Source organism: Tinamus guttatus, unplaced genomic scaffold (genome assembly GCF_059628265.1).
Source record: "Tinamus guttatus ecotype Peru unplaced genomic scaffold, ASM5962826v1 Tinamus_guttatus_pri_ptg000287l, whole genome shotgun sequence".
NCBI classification, from domain to species: domain Eukaryota; kingdom Metazoa; phylum Chordata; class Aves; order Tinamiformes; family Tinamidae; genus Tinamus; species Tinamus guttatus.
In genome coordinates, this window is record NW_028288821.1 from 9,017,891 (window position 1) to 9,033,591 (window position 15,701).

Genomic DNA, 15,701 nt, shown 5'->3' on the forward strand with positions numbered 1-15,701 from the left:
TCATTTGCTGCACGAAGGAGCATTTTTAATTTTTTGGACTGAGTGCACAGAATTTATGGTTCATAAGCTCAAGTAAACACTTTAACAACTACCCGAGGGCTACTGTAACCTCATAGCAACTAATAGCTCTGCAGTCTGCAAGACACAGGCACATCCAGTAGACTACAAACCCAATTTCTCACCAAATGGAGTTAGCCTGTTTGCGAGCACTCCCGGCGATGTGAAACGCGCTGGGGGATTCTGTAGCATTGACAAGAGCAGAATATCCATCTTGCTGCATTGACAAGAGCAGAACATCCATCTTGCTTTGCTGGGAACTAGTGCAGGCTTTAGCAAGTCATCATAACCAAACATCAGCCAACATCTCTCTGCTGGTGTTCTCTTAACCAGCACTTCACCTAGATTTTAACTTGGTACCTTGAGTGAGGTGGTGCAGTGCCCTTGCTGCAGTCCTATTGGAGGTCTGCATGTGTCACCCAGAGGGTCTTCTTGGACTGAACCCAACCCTGCTGGCCTGAGATGAAAACCAGGACATGCCAAAGCCTGTAAAAACATTACCATGACTTTTATAGAGCCAGTAGCATCACCTGGACAGGAATGAGAAATCCAGTGCTTTGACAGAGTTCACTGAAGCTAGATTCATTTATTCTTGTGCCAGGCTCAATCTCCTGAGTACAGCAGTAACATCCCGAATGAGAAACAAGGACCCCAAGGGCTGCATCTGCCCAAGGGAGTCTTGAACAGGAACGCGGCCCCGTAACTAACTGCTGTTCTGCCACTTCAAGCCTCAGCAATGGTGCATCTGGGGACCTTAAATTAAAGGGTTACCCAGGGTAAATAAACAACCGCTTGCACTTTGGAACTATCGACTGAGCTCCACCACTTGAACAATTCATCAGCAAGAGGTTAAGGCAGCGAGAAGAAGATGGCAAAAATCCCTCTCACGTTCTCCGTTTATCTTCTGGGAGCTTTTCTTGGTGTCCAAAGTGCAGGTGGGTTCATTTAAAACCTAGGAAGTCCTTGGGGGCGGGGGTTATCGTCACAGGAAAAGGGGTGGCTCGTCACTCGACACAGGGAACGGTCACGCAGCAACCCGAGCCCCGAGTAGCACTGCTGCATTTCATAGCTTCTCCTGCTAAAACTCTGGGAATTTTCCTGGGAGTAAAATAATAGATTTATGGTGATCTTACACAGAAAGTGTCCCAGGGGTTAATTCTTAAGAATGTGTTTTTTTTTTTTTTTTCTTGAATTTGTAGAACTTTTAAGGTTTCAGAGCTTGATTCAGCCATTTTAGAACAAGCACTCACCCACACCAAAGCAAGAGCAGGGAAAGTGTCCTGGGGAGCAACCTCCATACCCCTTCCCATGCTGCTCCACACATTCCTGGAACACAGAGAAGTACTCGGATCCATGAAATGGTCATTGGATTTGCCTCCCTGAGAACTGTTTAAAGCCAAACTCAGCATGAATTTAACAAATATTGTAAAATGCAGCCAGAATCGTAGACAAGATAGAGCAGTTCCTGGATGGGGGCAATCACACATAGTAATGCAGCCTTTGCCTGGTTTATCTATAGCCGCAACAGTTCCAACAGAGGCTGGTTCAAACCCTCTGTGAGCACTCGTTTGGTTCCATGCTGGCCTTTTCCCTTTCACTAAAACGCTACAAGTAACAAGTAAAACAGAAAAATATTTCTGAAGAGTTTGCTGAGCAATGAGAAATGAGCAGAGCCTAAAATATATTAGTGCCACCATCCACCTAGGAGTGCATCCGAGAAAACACTGTGTTTGACTGGCAGGCAGCTTTCCCCTCCCAGCCTGGATTCAGACCCATCTCTTTTACTCCTAGATACAGGTTTAGAAGTTGGTGGGTTGCAAGCGAGCATCTGCTTGGGGTTAAAACAGTTTGCACCGAGGTGAATCCAATGTCCCTTACCTTGTGAGGCCATCAACCTTCAGTTCAAATGCGGCTTTGCTCATAAAGCAGCACGCTGGATCAGGATGCAGCTGGGCCTCCAAGAGCACCTCCAGCTGGAGGTAAAACTGCTTTGCCAAACTGCAGTCCCTCTAGTTAATAGGGCCACGTGCCTGGCACATCCCACCAGGAGGGGATAAAGTAACTATTAGGGATGCCCACCCTGCCTAATGAAGGTGACAGTGAGGAGATCAAACCCTGGTGGCACCCTGCGCCTGGTGCTAGATGAAGGCAGGAGGGTCTAAAGGCAGTTCCTGCCGCTGGGCCAAGTTTTGCCCACTCGCGCGCGCCCGGTACCCATGTCCAGCTCCCCAAGAGCCCAGGAGAGCAGAGCAGCACCCACGGCTGCCCCATTGCTCCCCTGGAGCTCGGTGTGCCCAAGCTGGGGCTGCAGGATGGGAGGCCCTTCCTCGCGCACCTAAACATCACCGGGCAGACTGAGGACACCCGCTCCCCTGGCAGGGCTGGGGTGTTTCAAACAAGACCAGCCTCCCTGGGAGTCCGTTCTTTAGCCACGAATACCAACTGCCACATGATTAGATTAAGGTCCAGATTTTAAGGCACTCACTTCTTCTAACTGAAGATGCATGAGCAGGAGGAAGGCGGAGGTATAACCTTGTTCAATGCAGACACAGATCACTGCAAAAATAATCAGCATAGTCTCTGGCAGACAGAGCTCTAGTAAAGAGACTGACCATGCTCAACAACATGGTACAAATCATAGCAGTGCTGGTTGGGTTCATTCGGGTTTAGCTGGGCCTGTCCTCCCCTACTCCTAAGGGGGTTGGACAGGGTCACAGCAGAGCACAAGGCGAGCACGGAAAGCAGGAGCCAGTGCTGCCTCTCAAGTGCCCCCTGTGCCCACAGGCAGCCTCTCTAACCCTCACAGAGGACAAGATCAGGCCTCCCAGGACAACCCCAGGCATCCCAAGGCCTGAGCAGGGGCCGCAGCTTCCTGGTGACCCCAGCAGCTCCAGGCCCTGCTGCTCCACCAGGCCGCCCGGTGACAAAATGAGACACAGACACTTAAGGAGGGTGGAGAGGCCGGGAAGGCAAAGACAGATGTTCCTCTGGGTGAATAACATGGTTTTTAAGAGTGGAGACATAGCTGCCTGGGGGGAGACAGGGAACCTACGCGCAGTGGTGGCAGATATCTTGGAGAGGTGGGACACAAACAAACCCTGCAGGATCCAACAGGACACATTTCCCCTTGGTGCAGGCACAGCTTGTCCTGTGGGACACAGAACTGGTAAACTTTAGATAGGGCTTGATGTAGAGTGGGCAAGGGGGAAAAGGCAGGCTGGTGGCTGAGGGGACACCTGCCCTGAGCCTCGGTCCCTCTGGTGACAGCTCCAACCCTCTGCCAGTTGGGTCAACGCTTTGACTCCAGGTTCTCCAGATTTCATCCTCTGGTTTGCCCTTAAATGGGGCACCAAAGAAATCTTAAGCAGAGGAGAAGACTCTGGAAACACCCCCAGCCATCGCACAAAGGGGGGTTGCCGCACAGGAGAGGGGGATCCCTCTCCAGCTCTGATGCCTCTCCAATTGCAGTGTTCTTGGAGAACAGGGAAGCGAGCGCCATCCTGCAGCGGCAGAGGCGGGCCAATTCCAACCGCCTGGAAGAGGTCATTGCCGGGAACCTTGAGAGAGAATGTATAGAGGAGAAATGCAGTTACGAGGAAGCGCGAGAAGTCTTTGAAAACACAGAGAAAACGGTAGGTATAGCGGCTGCAGGGTGACGAACACGGGGTCCTACCCAGGAAAGGCCTTGCTGAGGTGACACAGGAAGCAGACGGTGAGAGGCTCCGCGCAGAGCCAGGCACGGCCTCGCTGCTCGCTCGAGTCTCCATCGTGACCCACGCAGGGCTGGGCACCCGCTTTGCGGATTTGTGGGTCTCCTCTGGGATTTCTGGGTGCCCAGAAATGAGAGATTAATGGAACCGTCTTTCTTGCTTTGCAGATGGAGTTTTGGAAGATGTACATTGGTAAGAGCTGCCTTCTTTATGTTCCAATGCCTGATGTTCATCTCTTGCTGCACAAGTAGCGCGCGTTTAGAGAAACAAACGTGTCCCAGCATTCAGAAAATGTTTTATGACAGAGCTCATCAGCGTTAGGTAGCCGGAAAACTGCAGCCACCCAGCCTGGACCCACCCTGCTTGTGCGAAATCCTAGGTTAAAAAACAAACCTGCATTTGCTCATCATTTTCTTTCCAAAGTTTTCTTGAGCAGACTGCAAAACCCGCAGAGAACAAACCCAGCCCACAGTGACCACAGGGTCCGACAGGTCACCCCATGAGTTCAGCTGCCACAGACCATGGCAAACAGCTGTTTGCAGTTCACACCAGTGATCCCAAATACTTGAATCTGTCCCATTTTTCTTCCACTATCTATTCCTTGCCCCACCAGCCTTAATTCCTGACTACTCCTCAGTTCCTCCCAAAAGAGATTTTGATGCCCACTAAAACATCTGAAAGTAATTTTAAGGACATTTTGGCAAATGAATGGCTTTAAAGTTTGGCAAAGTGCCCAGAACATCTCACTAAAATGTGTTAAATAATTCAGATTAGTCAGTCCAGACTATTAAAAAATAATAATAAAAAAATTATATTTGCATTTCAGGACTGTCCTCTAAAAAAACAGCCAATGAAATTCAGCACTTCATTTGCTCCCCTCTAATTGTAACGAATCAGCCCTTCGAAAAATAAGGGAATGCCACATATTTCCCCACCGTCCCTAGTGCCCGCTCCTTCACTGCTCGTCTCACAAGCGGCTCCTTCCCACCCGTGAGGCCAAGAGGAGCTCCCCTCTCGCAGAGCTTTGCCCTGACCTGCGCGGCAGGCGCAGGGCTGCAACGGCCCTCACCAGGCACCAGCAACTCAAATTCCACACGCAAACACTTTACCTTGAACGAGACAGAATCACTTTGTCCCCATTTGCAAGCTGCTCTTTACGTTCCCACTTGTAACTTGATGCATCATCAGCAGTCACATTTACTGCTGAGATGCAAACACCTCGTGACATCCCGTCTCCTTCCTTGTCTTTGTGTTGCCCATTCAAATCTCACTTCCCTGCAATTTAACATCACCGACTTACAGTCCTGAAGTACCAGATCACCAAGTTTGCAGTGCTGGACAATTTTATTAAGGCCCTGTGCTTCTGAAGCACAGATATCTATGAAAAATAAAGTCCTGTTATGTAAAGAAAAATCTAGACTACATAATAGTAAAAAATTTTGAAAGAAGACAGAGCAATGACTGAGGTTCATGATCCTGATACCCTGAGGGTCTCCAGACCCCATGGACAGGCCCCTATCTTCAGAGAACAATGACCAGAGTGTTAAAATAATTCAGATTAGGAAATCATAGCTATTCTTGAGGAAACAAACCTTCCCAGTTCAGCTGTTTAAGTTAGTCAAGACACAGGATCCTGTTCAAAAGTCATGACAGGGAGGTTTTAGAGGGGTTTTGCTGAAATGGGAAGAATTAACCCCTGCAGGGCAGGGTATATAGCTTGGCCACAACATTGCAGTTGTGTGCCATGATCTGACTTATTTTTTAATCACAAGGAAGGGAAGGCTTCCTGTCTCTCACTCATCCTTAACCAGAGGCTTGCACCAAGCAAGGCTCCAGCGCTTGGTGGGCATCAGTTGCAGGGGATGTTGCTGCTTGTTAAATCTCTTGTCTTCCCCCCAAGATGGAGATCAGTGCGATCCCAATCCATGTAAGAACGGAGCCATTTGCAAGGATGGAGTAGGCTCCTACGTGTGCTGGTGCCCAGCTGGGTACGAAGGCAGGAACTGCGAGATTGGTACGTACCAGGGGCTCGCTCTGCCCCGCTGGAAACCCCAAAGCAGGCATAAATAGTTCCATTCTACTCAAGAGTTGTTTCAGACCCGCTTTGCCGTGCTGTGAAGCACGGTGTGAGGATGCAAACACAGTCCATGGGCAGTGGGACCGCAGGGCCCATGCTTGGGGCAACACAAGGTGACACCTCCATCCTCTCTTGCCCTCTGGAGAACCCCAGCTGCCCCTCAGATGAGCACCAAGGTGCCTGCTCCATTCACCAGAGACTCTGCCTCAAGGGCTTCTCCTTTAGTCCCTGCAGCTTCTCCTTCTCACACCAAACTAGCAGTGCAGAACAGGGCAGAGCTCGGGAGACCTCCTTGCAACAGCGCTCGCTTTAATCCAGATTTGTTATTACCACCAGCAAGCCTGCTTCTAAAGCAAACAAAAGGCAAATATTTTCCTGACAGGCCAAGGAGCTTCTGCAAACCAAACAGTTGATAATTTAAGTAAGAGGGATATTCAGCTCCTGTATTTATAATATAATCAGGGGCTGTGCAACTTGCATAATGTGCTAGACTCTCTGCACTAATCAAAGATTCTCTTTCTAGTTGGGTTTCTGCTCTGGCAAGAGAGGAGCATACGTTAAAAAGAGCATTTCAAAGCTGCATCAAATTTAAATAGTCTCATTGCAGATTTCTCATGGAAGTGAGACAGGAGCAAAAATAGCACCAGAAGTGAGGCGTGAAAAGGATCTCTATAAAAATAGTAAATGATGGCATTAAAATGGCTACAGGAAGGGAGGTGTCTTTGAGGAAGTGGGAGTGGAGTTAATCTACCGTGTAGTTATTTGGAAAAAAAAAAAATCACTGAGAATTAAAAGGGCGTCAGTGGATTAGCGGTTTTCCAAGTGCAAGAGATGGTGTTCCCATAAAGAGGGATACGAGATGGGGCAGGAGAAGGAAGTCGCGACAAAAACGGGGATCTTGGAGCACCTCAGGTTTCACTACAAACAGCAGAACCTGCTTTATCAAAAGTCATGCTGAAATAAGCATGTCACATACAGCTGCCGTGATTTATTGGTGTGCCACAAGAGCACATGGTTTTGCCTGAGGTTTTAAGTTTGAAGCCCAGCGATAATCCCGAGACTAAATGTTTCCTTGGGTTGTGGGGTTGCTCCTCTTTGGAAAGCAGAGCTCTCTGCCAGCATCTGGCCACCTGGGCTGGATTTCAGGCCGCACAGCGGGAGGAGGGGAGCAGTGGTGGGGAAATCACGCGGCTCGTAACCAAATATTTGCAGCAATCCTTTAGGGTCGAGCTGCCAAATTTCGGAGAGCTCTGCAGCGCTGAGCAGCCCTGATCGCACCTGTCTTCTCAAACAGACTTCTAGTGCTCCTTCGTTATGAGCACGGGTGTGAGCGGAAAGGAGGACACACTGCAAACAAGCAATGCCGTTTTCTGTAGTTTGGAGCAATTGGAGCAGGTTATATGCTGAATCGGTTGCATTTCCAAGAGTATTTATGGTTTCATTTCTATTTCTTTCAGACTTCACTTGTTCAATTAAGAATGGAGGCTGCAAGCACTTCTGCAGGCACGACCCACCGCACAAAGTTGTTTGTTCCTGCGCTGCTGGCTATAAACTTCATGAAGACGGAAAGTCCTGTGAACCTGCAGGTTAGATTGACAGTTTTTCTAAGAGATTTGGTACAAAGCTTCCAAAATCTTCTCCTGGATTTAGATAAATGCATCTCCCAGAAATGCAATATCCCCTTGGAAGCCAGCCTTGCTGTCATGCTTAGCAAGTGTAAAAGGCCTGACGCTGCAGCTTCCCAACGGCAGATGCGGGGTCACACATGAAGGATGCAACCTAAGCACCATTTTTTTTTTAAGCTTACGTAGGTGGAGAAGGAGCTTATGTGTCCGGGAATCTGTGCACAAGGCAATCTGCTCCTTTCAGATGGCTACTCACACAGGCTCCTCTCCCATTCAGAGCCATTCCACAATTCCAGGTAGGAGCCAGTAGCTGGAGAGTAGCTTGGTGCTCGGCTGTGTCACCACACATCCCAGTGCACATCCAGCCGGAGCTCACTCCCAAGTTCTTCCAGTAAGAGCCACTGTTTAAGGCAGCAACCTTCATCTGGGCTTTTTCAGGAGCAGAGGATCTTTCTTCCCATGAAATCCTGCTGCCGGTGCATCTCATTGCTGGGCATCATGCAATATCCTAAAATTACTTGACTTTGGTGCAGATGAGTTAAACCTGAGGTGATGTTGGTGTTCCATCATGGTGTAGATGCACCCAAAGACCCTCAAGAGGAATTAAAATCTATGATTTGGATGTGGTTTGAAGCAGCAAGATGGAAAGACAGAGTAAAGGGGCAGAGGGAAAGTGGATTGTTTCAGGTTGCAGGTTCAAATGGTCAAAATAACAAGTTTTTGCTCTATCACCAACCTTAATCCACTCCTTGGATGCCAAATGAGCTCTAACTACCCTGGCTCACATAATTCCAATGACTCAACACAGCCAGGCAACTTGACGGTAACACATCCGGCAGAGAAAGCATGAGATTGAGTAGAGAAAAAAGCCTTTATCCTCTAAGTGCAGTTTAAGATTTGATATTATCCTGCTTCTAATGCCTAGATGGGACAGATTTGCACTCCAAAGCTAATGCTTATGGTGAGCTGGTTTCTGAAGTTCTGAGGGCTGCAGCCAGCAACACATGGAGCTCCTTAAAGTGCTGACTTCGGCAGTCACTGCAGAAAGTTTCTTCAGTCTAGAAGTCCTTCTGCTAACGTGGATCATTAAGAGATAAGGCCCGCACTGCCCAACATGCTGTTTCAGTTTCACTAGACCAGCAAGCTTCACTGTTCACAGCCAGGTCACCTTTCAGGTTGGGCAATTACCCTTCCTGTATAAGTTTAGCTTCTGTGGGCTATGAAAACCTACCCTTGCAGGTAGCACTTTCCCCTTGCTGAACACTTACTCAAACATTTCTCCAAGAGTAGATTGTCTAAAAAAGTGTGAAACCTCTGTGGGACACCCTTGTATCTAGTTTTACACTGATGTCTGTTTGCACAGTGCTGTAGGAAGCTCTTCAGATGACAGACAGTGCCGAATGCTGTTTAGTATTTTGACTGCCACTATTAGCAGGAATTCTGCACACATTGAGTAGGAGAGAGTTGGAAAGAGATAATTGGAAGTGGGCTTATCGATGTGATCATCATTAACCAAGAAAACCTGCAACTCTAGATAGAGCTTATTGGTGCTTTTCTTACTTGTGTGCCCAATAGGATTATTTCTAAATTGGCAGATATTATTTCCTGTCCTCTCCTAGCTGGACTTCTATTGTACTGCAGTTATTTGCTGTAGAAATGTCAGCCAAAAGGCCTCACTGACTGCTCCAGCAATCCTCCCAGGCATGCAACTCAGCATCCGGCTAAATAAAAAATTCCCACTGCAGATTCCCATCAGAAACATTCTCTCACGAGTGCGCCTCTCTCCAAAGTTATTCAGAATTAATTTATAAAGCATGGGAACAATTCATGCTCTTGCTGCTCCTGTGTGTTGTCTTCAATCCCAGCTTGAGCCTTGGACTGTTCGATTATATTTGTGCCCATCAGAGCAGCCCTTTGCCAGCAGAACCCGCGAGTTGGCCCGCGGTGTCTCCCATGTCAGTCCCAGAGCAGGACGCTGTGCAGAGACAGCATTTGTCTCCTCACCTGCCCCATCATTTACTGCAACTCTTGGCATGACCTCTAGCCAGTTGTAAATGTGACCTTTTCTCTCCCAGTGCCATATCCCTGCGGCAGGATTACAGCTCCCGAAGCAAAGAGCAAGCTCACCCGAGCCATAAACACCTTAGAGAACTGGAACACAACCTACGATGACCTTGATGATGTTTCCGACGAGGATCTCGACAACATCACTGAAACCACCACAGCTGCCACCACGAGAATTGTGCCAATAGTCAAGACGGGCACCCGGGTGGTTGGTGGATCCGACAGCATGAGAGGCGAGGTGCCCTGGCAGGTACCAGCTCCTTCTGCGACTCTGTGGTAACCTTAAGAGCAGCTTTTGGTTATTGCTTCTGAATGCAGGACCATCCTACTCTACCTTTTTGAACCCCCTCTCTGGGGTTAGTTTAGTGATGGGTTTCAAGTCTGATAGTTTCTTTTTGTATATGACTTTATGCTGCAGCAGCACAACTTGCCTGGCTGAGGGACACCATGGCAAAAAAGCTAGAAGCCAGAGTCACAGGGCACTAAGGACCCACTTCTGAGCTTATGGAAACAGGATTCAAGAGCAATTCGTGGGTTTGCCTAGAATAAGCCCAATTCTGAGGTAGGGGAAGTGAGCAGGTTTTGGCCAAGTTATTCTGGAAGAATCAGAAATATAGCTTGAATTCAAGGCCCTGATTCAGAGGGTTGGCCTCTTTTGAGTGTAGGTATCAAATCTATTCCAAAGGGAGGAATGGCCAAGTTGCCCGAGTTATACAACTTGCAGGAGCGGACCTCGAGTTTGAGACAGAGCCTTGGCTTTGTCTGTCCAGTCCATGCACTGATGACATTGGATTTATAATTGGTTCCTGCTTTTCCTTCCCCTTCCCCCTTTCACCTCTTTCGAGGAAAGATTTTTATACAAATCTAGATCTTCAGCTGAAACAATCACTAAAGCTCCACCAGTTTCAACAGATCTATGATCATTTATGCCGTCAGAGGATCTGTCCTTGTACGATATCTACAAAATCTGGCTGATCTTTCTTTATCCAACACCATATTCAAGTGGTGATGTTGCACTTATCACTGTCTTGACCAGAAGTGGCATCACCAGTGAGGTGAGGGACTGCAAAGAAGCCTTCTCCCACACACTGCTCTGCAGATGATCTTTAATGAGTGGCACAAAGAAGAATTAGCTCCTAGCCTGGGTCTTCTTCAAAGTTGCCTACCACCCTTAAATTCTTCTCAGGTGTCAGCAAATTCAGAAAGTTCAAACATCTGAGAGCACAAAATAATAAATTAAGCTAAGGTTTAGAAAATAGCAAATCTGTTGCCTTCATAAGCTCTCTGGTAGACAGTCATTAATGATCTCAATGTTGTTGCCCACAAACAGACTTAAAAGGCCCATTCACACAGGCTTGCTGGTCCTTCTACACCTGTGGAGGGAGCAAAGCAATGGGTGGGTTGCATGCTAAAAGGTCAGGAGCTGTCATCCATCTCCAGGGAACCGAGATGCTCAGAGCTAGATGCACAGCATCGTGCTGGGGACATGCACAGGCACCAGGAAGCAGCAGCAGGCAGCTTGCCAGAAGCCTGTGTGTGGTGGCCAGCACTACTACCGTAGGAGAGCAGAGCTTTCTAGCTCCTCACCTGCAAACGCTGCTGCTCATCACAGGCCTGGGACAAAGCACAGACACACTGGAACCCCCTGTGAATTCACTCAAAAGGAGAGCTTTCTGGAGAACCAGTATGACGGAGCACTGGAACAGGCTGCCCAGAGAGGTTGTGGAGTCTCCTTCTCTGGAGATCTTCCAAACCCACTTGGACGCAGTCCTGTGCCACGTGCTCTAGGTGACCCTGCGTGTGCAGGGGAGTTGGACTAGATGATCTCTGGAGGTCCCTTCCAACCCTAAGCATTCTATGATTCTATGAGAAGCCAGTAAATCCACAAAGAAATTTGTGGACACTACATGCCCTCCAAGTCTGGCTAGGTGGCTCTTGGAGACTTTTTACCATAACAAGCAACCTCCCAAAAGGTCTTAGTGTCCTCTTGCCAGCTGGCAAAGGAAGGTTACCAGCCTTCTAGTGAGCCATGGAGCGGCCTGGAGGGATGCTAGGTCCCCTCTGGTGTCTGGGGTGGCTGGTGGGACTCATATCCCATTGAAGAGTTTTGTAGGCCATGTCACTGTCTTGTCACCTCCACGGTGTACCTCCATACCCAGGATCTCTGTTGCTTATTCTCTCCCCCTCTTTCACAGGAAAAAAAGCTCTTTATTCTGTACTTCCTTCTCCTATCCATGTAGAGGTGACTGAATCTGCCTGTGAGCGCCTTCAAACCTTGAGGACATCCTAGTGTTGGTTTCGGGTCCCTCCCCAACCCGCACTAAGCGTCCTTTGAGGATAGATCCCATCTTTGCAGCCTGGCAGCTCAGCAACCCGCTGCAGCGGCAATTTCCAATCTGTGCTGCCATCCTGTGGCACGCTGCTTGGACGGCCGGCCCAGCAAGCCAGCCTTCCTGACACCAGCACAGCTCAGATCGCTCTCCTCTGTACAAGGAGAACTGGGCGCTTCACAAAGGCACTCACAGGCACCAGCTATCCCATTATGTGTAAGCATGGAGAAGCTCCAGTTATGGTATGCAAGCTTAGTTTGCTTCATAATGAATAGTGATCACTCACACTTAATATTCAACCTCTGCTGTCTAACAAGGTGTCTAGCAAGCAAGACATGTACAGTGCAAAGCAGATAGCCAGCAACAAGCCCTGCTGCATTAAAGGAACAAACTGGGTGAATTATGGCAGAAATCCATCTTCTAAACCCTTCCTTAAAGCCACTGTGCCTCACTCCTCTTCCCCACCAATTTGCACAGCTCAGATTTGCTTCTGCTCCCGCAGGTCTACCTGGTGAACAGCCACAACGTGGGCTTCTGCGGTGGGTCCATCATCAACGAGCGGTGGGTGGTGACGGCCGCTCACTGCCTGCAGCCGGGCGACAACGTGACCGCCGTGGCAGGTGAGCACAGTCCAGCGAGACGCCTGCCCTTAACTTCTGAGGAAAACAGCATTTATGGAACCAAGCAGAGGGACCGGGTGGGTGTGTGCAAAGTGCACTTTCACAGCAAGGTCTTGGGCAAGTCAGAGAGGGCCAGGGTGGCCAGCAACGCAGCAAGCGATGGTGCCACTTCACAGAACAAACCCATCTTGGAGTGAAAATGGGCATTTCCCCCTCTTAGTACCCAGCTGCTTCAGGCTGCTGCCAGACAGCCTGCTAGTAACTCAGTGCAGGGTTTTGACCAGTGTGTCAGTGCTGTTTTTCTTACAGTTAAGGCAGAAACATCCTCCCTTATTTGCATCTACCATGTGTGAATATATAGCATAGGAGAAACACCACTATGACCAGTTACAGTCCCCAGAAATACTGAGAAGAGGCAGGAAACGATCCTGGTTTCTGTTTAAACACCAGCAAGCTTTGAGACGCTTTTGCTCAAAAACCCAGCATGAAGCCCAGCATTCTGCCTGCAACTGTGAGAAAGTACACAATTCCCCTGCAAAAACACCAGAAAAACACCTTTCCACCTGGCCAGAGGTTTTGCATTTGCATGCAACCTGCCTCTTGTTCCGAGCTCTGTTGTGTGCCCCTCCATTTCGGGCACATTATCGCTGCGGGTGCTCCCTCCACGCTGCTCTGCAGTGCAGCTGGGTTTCCAGGAAAGCAAAGCACCGATTTTGCAGGGACTGCTGAATGCCTACCCACACCACACACATTGCAACGGTAACATTCAAGTCCCTCCTTTGTGCTCGGGCAAAACATCCAGCTTTGTGACAGCGCAAGGCCACAAATGGATCATGGGGGCAGTAGAAGCGCTCCCATCCTGTCCTCCTTGCCTCTCTGCTTCCACTGCAGATGCATATTCCCAGGACCCTTACAAAAACAAGCAGCTGCAGCATAAGATAAAAACCCTCTCAGGGTCTCCCCTCCGTGTCTTGCATTCACACCATAGAAGCACAGCCCGCAAGGAAGCCAACGTTCACAGGGGGCTGCAAACCCCCCTCGCAGAGCACCCAGCAGCACCAGGCTCCAAAACCGCCTGCACCAGGCGGCAACATTAGCACAAACACAGCGAGCTGCCTCACCTCTCCCGGCGGGATCCTTCTGCTCCCGGCAGCCGCAGGACACTGCTAGGGCCAGCAGCGCTGCAGATGGTGCTCAGAGTCGGTATATTCAGGAGATGACAGCAAAGCACGCAGAAACGCTGCCACGGGGGTTAAACACAGCCTGTGCTTCTGGGGCCGCGAGAAAGCACGCAGGAAAAGTCCTCCCTCAGCACGGCAAGTTTGAAGGAGGACTCAGGTCACACACAGATCCCACTGCTGCTCCCCAAGATCTCAGTAAATTTCCCTCTCTCTCTACCTGTTGTTGCACAAGGCAAGGGGAGGTAACAGGCGGCAGCTGCCCCCTCACTCTGGAATCAGGCACAGCTGAACCTTGTTGTGAGAGCACCTGGGGGCACTGTGAGCACTCAGAGGGAGAGGGCCTTGGAAGCACTTTGGTTGCTGGTACCATCCCTCTGTCCCACCTGGAGAGTCTGAGGGTACAGATATGAGGTGGCCATGGGGAAAGTTGGGCTCTTTCCTGCTGAGCAAGTAATTAATTTTTTGTTGATAGGGCCTTTCCTCCTGCGCTTCTGAGGTTCTGTTACCCCTGGTGTCCCTGTGGGACTGTGAAATCCCCAGGATTTCCATGTCTTCCCTAAAGGTGGAAGTGCCCAAGTCCTCACACTGCATTTGTCTTCTTAGAGGGCAGCATCTGCATTTCCCCAGCTCGTTGCTGCACTTGGTCTTAAATTGGCCCATGGTGGTGGCATTAAGTGCAACAGTTGGAGACATAAGGCTGAGGGGCCTGCGGGGCTGGCGGCACAAGGAAACTTCTAGAGGCCTCTGAGAAGGTGGCAAAGCAGACCTGAGCGCAACAGCCACCCAGGGCCAGGCAGGAGTCAGATAACCCCCATGTGACAAGCCTGTCCACGCGTGTCTCCGCAGGCGAGTACAACACGAGGGTTGAGGACGCCACGGAGCAGCGGCGGCGGGTGGTGCGCATCGTGCCGCACCCCACGTACAACGCCACGCTCCACAAGCACCACAACGACATCGCGCTGCTGGAGCTGGAGGAGCCGCTCCACTTCAACAGCTACGTCACCCCCATCTGCCTCGGCAGCAGGGACTTCACCGCCAAGCTGCTCAAGTACGGCATGGGCACCGTCAGCGGCTGGGGCAGCCTGTTCTACCGCGGCCGCGAGTCCATCATCCTCCAGGTGCTCAGGGTGCCCTTCGTGGACCGGCCCACCTGCCTCAAGAGCACCTCCATCACCATCGAGCTCAACATGTTCTGCGCCGGCTATTCGGCTGGTGGCAGGGACACCTGCGAGGGTGACAGCGGCGGGCCCTTCGCCACCGAATTCGAGGGGACCTGGTTCCTCACCGGCGTGACCAGCTGGGGGGAGGAGTGCGCCAAGCCCGGCAAGTACGGCATCTACACCAAGGTCTCCAAGTACATCAAGTGGATCAAGGACACCACGAGGCTCACGTAGGCGTGCGAAGCCAAACTGTGCAGCCGACAGACTGGGTAGCCAAGCCAGAGCGAGGCACGTGCAGCTTTCCAGAAATCATTGCAGTTTAATAAACGCTTCTCACTGGACTCATTTTTGCGCTAAGGGGGTGCAAATCCAGCGCAAATGAGGCAATAAGAAAATAAAAGGCCTTTCTAATTATATCTGCATGCATTCATTAACCCATCAGCCCCACCAAGAGCACCCGTGAGTCTCCAAAGCGCAGACTCCAGTGCAGACGAGCACGCACGCGGCTTGTGCATGCCCTGGCCAGCAAGTCCCCATGTGGCCAAGTGACGCCGACAGAGCCACTTGGAAGGACACGGGCTGTTCCCATGTGAGCAGTTTGGACAGAATTGCAGAGCCTTGCAGGGATTTATTTAACAACTTTTTAATCTTTTAAATATAGATTTAACACATTTTTTTTACAGGTACATATACAATATAGTTCATTTAAACTTACAGTCAGAGAAAATTCTCCACTGTAATTTAGAATACCATGTACATGAAGAGCCTACTTGAACAGCATACATTACCTTATGTGGAGTGTGCAAAGTTTCAAATGTTAAAAATCTTAAGACTGTACATTCAGATTTGCAGAACCAGTCCCTCTCATAAATTAATA

General features: G+C 49.8%; 1 protein-coding gene across 1 annotated transcript; it reads left to right on the top strand.

Annotated features, from left to right (window-relative positions):
• The first annotated feature begins 906 nt into the window (after positions 1 to 906).
• Positions 907 to 15,062, top strand: F9 (coagulation factor IX). Its single transcript, XM_010211770.2, has 8 exons — positions 907 to 992; positions 3,526 to 3,689; positions 3,935 to 3,959; positions 5,668 to 5,781; positions 7,302 to 7,430; positions 9,545 to 9,783; positions 12,366 to 12,483; positions 14,511 to 15,062. The coding sequence occupies exons 1-8, from the start codon at positions 926 to 928 to the stop codon at positions 15,056 to 15,058; spliced, it is 1,404 nt and encodes a 467-aa protein (XP_010210072.2). The 5' UTR covers positions 907 to 925; the 3' UTR covers positions 15,059 to 15,062.
• The last annotated feature ends 639 nt before the right edge of the window (positions 15,063 to 15,701 follow it).